This window comes from Rhinolophus ferrumequinum, chromosome 24, assembly GCF_004115265.2.
Source record: "Rhinolophus ferrumequinum isolate MPI-CBG mRhiFer1 chromosome 24, mRhiFer1_v1.p, whole genome shotgun sequence".
NCBI classification, from domain to species: domain Eukaryota; kingdom Metazoa; phylum Chordata; class Mammalia; order Chiroptera; family Rhinolophidae; genus Rhinolophus; species Rhinolophus ferrumequinum.
Genome location: NC_046307.1, coordinates 44,363,994 through 44,373,712, shown reverse-complemented (window position 1 = coordinate 44,373,712; position 9,719 = coordinate 44,363,994). Strand labels below are relative to the sequence as shown.

General features: G+C 57.6%; 1 protein-coding gene across 6 annotated transcripts in view; it reads right to left on the bottom strand.

The window, feature by feature from the left end:
• Positions 1 to 1,420: 1,420 nt before the first annotated feature.
• The window catches only part of ADAP1 (ArfGAP with dual PH domains 1), a 48,844-nt gene continuing 40,545 nt past the window's right edge, over positions 1,421 to 9,719 (bottom strand). For 2 of the 6 annotated variants that reach the window (XM_033095724.1, XM_033095730.1), the window contains exons 5-11: positions 8,946 to 9,058; positions 8,107 to 8,253; positions 3,166 to 3,249; positions 2,890 to 2,952; positions 2,283 to 2,402; positions 1,853 to 2,081; positions 1,421 to 1,796 (exon numbers count right to left, since the gene is read on the bottom strand). In XM_033095724.1, the coding sequence (XP_032951615.1) occupies positions 1,744 to 1,796; positions 1,853 to 2,081; positions 2,283 to 2,402; positions 2,890 to 2,952; positions 3,166 to 3,249; positions 8,107 to 8,253; positions 8,946 to 9,058 (809 nt within the window). In that variant the 3' untranslated portion in view covers positions 1,421 to 1,743. The remainder of the gene's footprint in view (positions 1,797 to 1,852; positions 2,082 to 2,282; positions 2,403 to 2,889; positions 2,953 to 3,165; positions 3,250 to 8,106; positions 8,254 to 8,945; positions 9,059 to 9,719) is intronic. The other 4 variants (XM_033095726.1, XM_033095729.1, XM_033095728.1 and 1 more) reach the window with 4 other exon arrangements.

Genomic DNA, 9,719 nt, shown 5'->3' with positions numbered 1-9,719 from the left:
CCAGGGCTGTCGGAAGGGCCTTGTGAGCCCCAGCCAGGGGACCGGGCGCCGTGACCGAGGTATTGGAGGGCGGCGCTGGGAGTGGCCCCTCCACGCGGACCGCGTGCTCAGCACAGTGACCAGCCTGTGGGGTGAGTGTCCCATCTGGTTTGGAAAATCTTCCCTGCCAATCGTAACGCTGTTCTCCTTTCTAAAATGTCAGTTTCCTGGGTAGCACACACTGTGCGTGCACTTGACACAGGCAGGCATACGTGACGCACACGCCAAGCAGGTGCCGGCACCTGTAGGGTCAGGAAGGGTCTGGAAGATAGGGGTGGGTGCGTGGGGGGCCGGCCAGCACAGTGCTGGGGTTTTGCTGACCCAGGGTGAGTGTCCCAGCCTCGGGCTTGAGTCTCCTCATCTAGAAGACGGGTCAGTGGTAGGGACACTGGCGTCCAGCACAGCTGGAGCAGTAACCCAGACTCTGAGGGAGAGGCCAACCGGCAGCGCCCGTGGGTGGGTGTGGCCCTGCGGCTATCCGCACCCCCAGCCCAGCTGTCTTGGGGACCCTGCCCTGGCAACTTTAGCTCAGCTCAGGAGGGACACAGCTGACAAGGGTGCCAGGGCCCCTCAATCCAGGGTACAACCGGTCTGAGCTGGTGGCACCATTCTCAGGTGAAGAGGAAGGTGGGTGCTTGGGGGAAGGGCGGCCCATCCCCCACCTGCCCCTGGTGTGTCCCCCACTTCCTGGCTTGTGTGTGGGGCCAGTGGGCAGGCCCTCTTGGGGCCCAGAGCCCCCCCCCAGCCTCCAACAGCAAAGCCGCACCAGAGCCCCACTTTATTCCCAATGTCACACAGCTGTGCCGGTGGCAGGCCAGCCCTGGTTGTCTCTCGGGGACCCTCCTGGTCCTCTCAGCGGCTGGTCCAGAGCTCCCCTGGGGGCCATGTCTTGTCCAGGCAGCCCGGATGACCCAGCAGGTAACCCCCACACACACGGTCACAGACGTCCCCTCCTCCCCCAGAGCAGCACCAGGACACTTGGGAGGAGTCGTGGGGCTGAAAGGGCTGCTAGGCCAGCAGCACGCGGGGTCCGGTGCGGGTGAGCTGGGCACAGGCCTCTATGCTCCACGGGACCAAAGACGGCAAGGTCAGGTCAGGTTGGGGGGTCACCGGTCAGCACCGAGCCGCGAGTGGGCAGAGGCACACGCTGACCCTCCAGTCGCCCCACCCCAGCCAGGTGCCCCAGGCCCGTGGCGCACTCCACACAGCAACTTGAGGCACAGGGCCGTGTCCTCCACGCCAGCCCCCAGGACCCCATGAGCACACACAGCCTTTGCTCAATAAATACTTGTTGAAGGGATGCGAGGGGTGTGAGGGGCCGTGGGGGGGGCAGGATGGGAGGCACGCAGGCCGTCGCTGTCCCCACGGCCCAGCCCCACTCGGGTGAGTGGGTGGCAGGGTGCGGGAGTGAGGGGCGTCAGGCTGCCCTGAGCCGGAGACGAGGCCGTCAGCGGGAGAGAGGGGTCCAGTGGACGGGGTGTGAAGTGGGGCCGAGGTGTCCTGGGGGCGGCAGGACCGGCTCAGAGGCCAGGCCGGGCTGGCCCACAGTGAGGTGCCACAGAAAAGGTCCCAGTGGCTAAGCTCAGGCTCCATCTGGCTGTGTCCAGGGCTCCCATCAGGCCAGGGGCCAGGAGCCGCTCCCGCCGTCCACATGCCTCCACGGTCCAGCCGCCGCCGCCTCGCACCTCCAGGACTGTCCCCAGGTTAGGGTTTATGCTTGAAGTGGGCTTCCACTGGAAGAGGGACAGGCGTCCACCCTTGGCACGGCCACACGGGCGCTGGCTGTCCCCCGACCAGCCCCGCCGGCCCTTACCTGCGTACTCCTGGGGCAGCATGGGCCTGTCCACCACCTTCCGGAAAGCGTCCAGCCACGCCCGCTGCTCCGACTCCGTCTCACAGGCCAGCAGGAACCTGCGCTCCGGCGTGACGATGGTGATGCCGTGTGGCCAATGGTGGCCCTGGGTGGACGGCGGGAGCCTGTCCAGCACCGTGTAGCCGCTCTCCCTGCTGCCGATGAAGACCTCCCCTCGGGCAAAGGCGTCCTGCGGGCAGGTCAGGCTGAGCTGAGGGCCCGTCCTCGAGTCGCCCACCTGGGCCTGGGGCCCTGTGGGTCTGGAGGCTGTTCCTTCCGGGCAGCTGGCTGTCCAGACCCAGCTGTGCTCAGAGGGCACAGGCCCAGGACCCCGGGAACCCCATCCACCCTGCATGAGCCCCATCTTACCGGGGCAGCAGCCCCCCCTTACCAGCGGGTCTTTGAAGTACATGAGCCGCCTGTCGTCCATGGTGAACCAGCGCTTCCGGAAGCCTTCCGTTTGCTGTGGGTCAGTGTGCCAGGGACCAGCCGGTTGGCCTGATGCAGGGCCCTGCCCCCAGGTGACCACAGCTGACCAGCAGGAGGGCAGGGCCACCCATTTGTCCAGCCACTCATCCCTTCACTTCCATGCCTTCTGGGGCTGGTGATGCACCAGCGGCCACACGGCCTGGTCCCCCACCTCCAGGCCTCCCTCCACTGCCCTCTGCGCCAGCTCCTTGCTGGACTGTCCCATGTCTCCCCATGGGCTCCAGGCGGGGTCTGCAGTGTGGGGCTACCTGGGTCCTGGGGCAGGGAGCTGCCGGCTGTGGCTGAGCAAGGTCACAGGTACATGACCAGAGGGCGGGGCCTGGCCCAGACCCCCACGGTCCTTATAAAACACCTGGGAGCCACAGCCGTCCATGCCAAGATGACCCGCTAGAGACACTCAGGCAAGCTAAGGCTTTGCCTGGGAGTTTTACCCGCACTTCCAGCCTCCACGGCCACCCTGGCCCCGCCTGGCCCTAGGTGACCGAGGCCAGGGCAGCGGTCAGACGCACCTTGGGCCCCGTTTTCTCCATGTAGCCTTCCTTCAGATAGTTCCTTGTCAGCTTCGGCACCAGCTGGGGTGGAAAATGGGCTCAGCTCCAGGCCTGACCCCCAGCCCCGCTCCCCCTCCCCCTGCAGCTAAGCTAAAATGCCCCAGGATGAAGGATGGCTGTCGTCACTTCAGGGGGCCTCAGACATCAGTGTCAGGGGTCCCTGAGGGTCCCTGTGGGCCCTGGGCCAGCCCCCAGCCCACCCCAGGGGCACCGTTGGCAGCAGTAGCCACTCACGTCTGTGTCGCTGGCTCCCGGGAAGGCCACTTGCAGGTAGTGGAAGCGGGCGGCGCGGAGCGCGTTGAACCAGTGCACCATCTCCTGGGGGGGCGGGGAAGAGAGGGGAGGGCGTGGGCAGGGGCGGGGCACGGCCCCCACTCCTCCAAACCACCCCCGCCCTGGAGCTCAGACTGCCCGGCAGGGTCAACGGTGGGCTGTACCGCCCACTCTGGCCGCCCCCACCTTGCGCCCATGCTGGGGTGAGGGCTCTCGGGGTGTCAGGTACGAGGGCGGGCACGGGCCCCCTGAGGTGACCTGGGCGGAGACCACGTAGTTAGGGCAGGGCGGGGGGACAGCAGGTGGGGGTGATGCACAAGCTGTCCCCTCCCCCCAGCCCCTGTCGATGCTTGGAGCAGTAGGCGGGCTCGGTCGGGGCTGTTTTTCTGCCCTCACATTTTCTTGCCCAGAAGAAGGCTCATCCATTTAAAACGCAGCCCGGCTCCCCCTCCCGTGCCCCTCGGAGGAAAAGAGGGTAGAACAGCTCTGGGGGCCCAACCCGGTGATGCTGCCCCAGCCCATCCCGGGGTCTCCACTTCCACAGCCTCCCTTCACCCTCGGCCCCTGCAAAGGCCCATTCCCACGCATGGCTCCTGTGCTCCTTCTGGCTGCTGTGTCCTGCTCCTCCTGGGACCCCTGCCCACCCTGGCCCCACACCGCCCACAGAGGCTGCCGGTACCTACCCTCCCAGGCCCTTCCATGCTGGGCTCCCTCAACCCTGGATGAACCCAACAATCTGCTTCCTCTGCTAATACCTGGCCAGAGCCAGCAAGGGGTCACCTGCAGGCCAGCCAAGCCTCCTACTCCTCCCTGATCACCAGGCCCCAGATCACCCTCCTGTCACCCCCACACCCACCTCGGCCCTGCCCGGAGCCCCGCCCACCAGGCTCACACCCACCTCCAACACTGCCTTCTCCTTTGGCCTCTCCACTGGCCCTGGCCACACCCTTCAAGGAACCCGCCTACTACAGACCGGATCCAACAGGAACCGGGCACTGCCACTCCAGGCCCTGCCCAATCCAGGGCAGGCCAGCGTTGCTGCAGTGTCACCGAACTCGAGTTAAGATGAACTCATAGGGGCCCAGGCTGAGACACGTCATAACCAAACTTTCAAAAGCCAATCTTGAAAGCAGTGAGAAAAGTCCCTGTTCACATAGGAGGGTCCTCAAATAGCTCATAAGCAGACTTCTCATCAGTAACTTTGGAGGCCAGCAGACTAAGGCCCATATACTGAAAGTGCTCAAAGAAAAAACTGTCAACCAAGAATCTTACATCCCACAAAACTGTCCTTCAAAAGTGAGGAAGATCCTGAAACTAATATAAAAAAAAATAAAATGACACATATTTTTCTATATTTAAAAAAAAGGGAGGAAGAAATCAAGACATTCCAGATAAACAAAAGTCTGACCGCTAAATCTGCCCTTCAAGAAATGCTCAAGGGAGTCCTGTAGGTGACCTGAGAGAAGCCTGACAGCTCCTTGAAGCCATATGGAGAAGTCAAGGTCTCGGAAAGGGTAATGCATGGCCAGTTCTAAAAGTGAGTATAATTGTGATAATGGTTTGTAAAGGTACGTTTTGTTGTCGACATTATTTAAGAGACCTAATACATAAAGAAAAGAACAATTATTAATGTAAAAGCTGGTATTACATCCATGTACCTCATGACAGACCATCAAAATACATGATGCTAACGCTGAGAGAATCACAGGGAGAAACTGTTCCACCACAATACTTGGAGTCTTCAATATCCACTCTCAATAATGGATAGAACAGTCAGACAGAAGATTAAGGAAACAGGACGTGACACAATAAAGCAGCTAGATCTAACAGACATGCAGAGCATCACCGCAAAGCAGTATACACGTTCTTCTCAAGTGCAGATGGGACATTGCCCAGGATACACCAGATGTGAGGCCACAGAGGAAGTCTCAATAGATTTAAAAAGACACGTTGGACACAGTGTCTTCTCCAGCCCTGACAGGATGAAGTTAGAAATCAATAACATAAAGAAAACTTGGAAACTCACAAAATTGTGGAAATTAACCAACAGATCAAAGAATAAATCAGAAGGGAATTTAGAAAATACTTAGAGATGCATGAAAATGAAATCACAGGAAACCAAAACTATGGGACGCAACAATAGTGGCACTGCTGGGGAAACTGGCAGCTGTAACTGCTGACACTGGAAAATCTTAAATCAACAGCGTAACTTGACAACTTAAAGAACTAAAACAAGAACAAATTAAACCCAAAGCTAGCAGAAAAAAGGAAATAATAAAGATTAGAGCAGAGATAAATGAAATAGAGAATAGAAAAATAGATAAAATAAATGAAGCCTAAAGTTGGTTCTTTGTAAAGATCAACAAAACTGACAAAGCTTTAGCTAGATGGACAAAGAAAGAAGATTCAGATTACTAAAATCGGAAGTGAAAGTGGGACATTACTACCAGTTCCACAGAAATAAAAAGGATTATAAGAGTGTACTGTGAACAACTGTACCCCCCAAAAATGGATTACCTGTGTGAAATACAAATACCTAGAAACACAAAACCTACCGAGACTAAATCACAAAGGAATAGACAATCTGAATAGACCTACAACTGATAAGGAGATTGAATCAGTAAGCAAAAGTCTCCCAACAAAGAAAAGCCCTGGGCCTGTCGGCTTCACTGGTGAATTCTATGAAACACTTAAAGAACTAACACCGATCCTTCTCAGACTTCTGCGTAAAACTGAGAGGAGGGAAACCCTACCTCACCTACGAGGCCAGCATAACCCTGATACCAAAGTCGGACAAGACACTACAAGAAAAAGAAAACTACAGACCAGCATCCTTCATGAATATTGATGCAAAATCCTCAACAAAATACTAGCGAACAGAAATCAGCTGCATGTTTAGGGTCCTACAACAGGACAAGTGAGATTCACTCCTGGAATACAAGGAGGGGCCAACATAGTAATATCAACGTAACACACCACATTAACAGGACAGAGGAAAGAAACACTTGATCATCTCAATTGACGCATAAAAAGCATTTGATAAAACTGATACGAAATCTGAACAGAACCAGAAAAACCGCAATAATCCCAAAAAGGAAGAACAACACTGGATGACTTACACGTCCTCATTTCCCTGCAAAGCCCAGTGATCAGAAGTGTGGTGCCGGCACAAAGACACACACCCGGACCAGTGGCGGAACAGAGAGCCCAGAAGGAAGCCCCCGCACATACGGTCAAGCGACATTTGACATGAACGCCAAGACCACTTGATGGGGAAAGGACAGGCTTTTGAGCAACAGTGCTGAGGACACTGGGCGTCCACGTGCAAAAGAGTGACGTCAGACGCTTACCTCACATCACACACACAAATTCACTCCGGACGGATCAAGGACCTAGATGGAAGACCTGAAACAATAAAACTCTTGGAAGAAAACAGGACAAAGCTTCACAACATTCAACCTGGCAATGATTTCCTGATTATGACACCAAAGGCACAGGTAACAAACGAAGAAACAGACAAATTAGATTTCATGAAAATTTAAAAATTTTGTTCATCAAAAGACAGTTTGCAGAGTAAAAGGCACCATACAAAATGGGAGAAAATATTTACAAATCCTATATCCAATAAGGGATTCATATCCAGAATATATAGAGAATCCTATAACTTAACAACAAAAAGCAAACTACTCCATTCTATATGCATGACGGACTTGAACAGACATTTCTCCAAGGAAGATTCACGAATGGCCAAGGAGCCTGTGACAAGGGCGCATCACCCCGAGCACAGGGGAAACGGGGATGACGACCAGAGGCCACCGCACACCCACTGGGGTGGCTGCAACCCCAGCGCCAGAAACAAGTGCCGATGACGACGTGGAGAAATGGAGCCCTGTGCACACTGGTGGGACGTGAAACGGTGCAGCTGCCGTGGGGGACAGCGTGGAGGGTCCTCAAATAATTAAACACAGAACCACCATGTGACCCAGCGATTCCACTCCTGGGTCTGCGCCCAAAAGAACCGGAAGCGGGGTCTCAAAGATACCTGCACCCCACGTCCACAGCAGCGCTGTGCACAGGCGCCAGGAGGCGGGAGCAGCCCGGTGTCCACTGACGGGTGAATGACAGACAAATGCGGTCCAGTCACACAGTAGACATTACTCGGCCTTACAAGGGAGGACACTGACACCTGCTACAGCGTGGACGGACCCTGAGGACACTGCGCTGATGAAACCAGTGAAACCAGCCAGTCACAAAGGACACACTGTGTGATCCCACTGACATGAGGACCTAGGGGTCACATTCACAGAGACAGAGAGTAGGAGGGTCGGGGAGGGGCTGGGGGAGGAGAGAGTGTCTGTTTGGGAAGATGGAAAAGTGAAGATGGACGGCTTCACAACAAAGTGACGGCTGCACAACACGAATCTGCTTAATGCCCCTGAACTGGACACTTAAAATGGTACAAATGGCAAATTTTACGCTGTGTGTGTTTGACCACAGTAAGGAAAACGAAGACCTGAAGGGTGGCTGCCTTGGGAAGAGGGCGTGGGGCAGGGGGAGCCCTCCTCTGTGTCTCAGGCCTCGTACAATTATTCGCTTTTCCAACACTGTGCACCACATTTGTGATGAAAGTAGTGTGGAAACCAAAGCGACAAAAGGAGGGCCCCGTGGGCACCAGGACAGATGGCGGTTCTGCGTGGGGTCCCGCCCAGCCTGGCCCGCCGACGTGCTGGGTGGGAAGGCAGGCAGGTCGGCCGCAGGCGGGACCCTGTGGATCGCACGCCAACCAGCTGCCATCCGCTCTCCCACATTGACCTGAGGTCCCCCGTAAAGGGCCCTGGGGGAGTGGGCTGGTGGCCCCTGGGCTCTTCCAAGACAGCGTGGCAGCCCGGCCCTTGCACCCACCTTCCCGTCCTCGTGGTAAGTGAAGATGTTTCGTGTGCTGTTGTCCCTCAGGTATGTGATCTGCAGGCCGTGCGGGTGGCCTATCTTGGCAGGCTGAAAGGTCGCATTCAGATGCTCGATTTTCATGATGGCCTTGGGCTCCTTGGCCTGGGAAGCAGGCAGGGCCTCAGTGCCAGGTGGCTGCACACCTGCTGTGCTGTGTGGCTTTGGGAAGTTTCTTACCCTCTCTGGGCCTGGACTCCCTGGTCTAAGCTTGCAATAACAGCATCCCCTCCCAGGTGACACAGATCAGTGCTCAACATCCAGGCAGAGCCCGTCTTGGCCCTGCTGTCTGGTCCACCCCACACGCCCCGCACTGCCCTGCACCTGACTTCCTTTCTCTCCTTGCCAGGGGGCTGCCAGGGGCAACGGGGTGTGACCATGAGCTCCCGCGGCTGTTTGTATCACGGCCGATATTCTGACCTGGAACTGGTCTTGGGGGGCTCTGCCAGCTGCACGGCCTTCAGCACCCTCCCACCCCCATGGTCACCCCATGTGCTGACCGCAGCCAGTCCCCTCCCTTCCTCTCAGGCCTGGGGGTGCCTGCCAGGGAAGGGCTCGTCACCCCTGTCCCCCAGCATGCCCTTCCCTGGCCTGGCCCCAGAGTGGGTGGAGGTGTCCCCGGGGAGCCATGTCCCCAGGCACTGGGGAAGCGTGGCTCCCAGGAATTGCATGAGGGCAGCTGAGGACCAGGCAGTGCTGTCCAGGGGCCAAAGTCTAGCCACTACAGGCCCTCAAACAGAAGAGCAGGACTGTCCCAGGACGGGCGCCCCCACCTCCCAGCCCCCAGACCGGCTCACGTCATTTCTGTTGAAATACTTCAGGGCCCCCTCTCGTTCAGTCAGCACAAACTTCCGGCTTAAAAACTGCCCATTGTCCCGGCCACGCTTCCAGAGAAAGCCCTCTCGGTATCCTGAGGAGAGAGGGGACACGGGGTCAGGTGGGAGAAGATGCAGAGTCAGAGGGGACAGGGATCAGATAGTCCACGGAACAGGGTAGGGGCCACGATTTGATGTGAGCCCAGGACCGTGTTAGCTGAGCGGGGACACACAAGTGCCCGAGGCCTGCAGGGACGCTGTCCGCCAACCCCGACACACATCCTCTCTTCTAACCCCCAGGAGGACCTCTGAGGCACAGCCTGTTACTGTCCCCACTATGCAGAGAGGAAACCGGTTCAGCCACAGGTGGGTGGCTCCCCGGCCCAGCGGGAGCCCAGGCAGAAGGGGATGGGAGACCTAGAGCCCTGGCCAGCCTGTACTGCCCACAGGGCCCAGTAGATGGCAGCAGGGCCTGAGGACACGCCAGGCGGACTGGGTGGGACAGCCAAGGGGGCAGCGACAAGCTCCTGACCCCACTCTGTTGCACTGGTTCTGTTACACGGCCCCAGGCCACATGGACGGATGAAGGGAACCGTGCCTGAGCCTGTCTGGCTCCCAACAACCAGCTGCCAGGACACCTACCCACAGGCACTGGGACAGCAGCTGAGGAATTCTCGGGGGCGTGGCTAGGATCCCTGACGTGCGTGGTCCCAGCAGATGGACAGCTGTCCGGACCTTGGCCTGAAGGCATTGTCC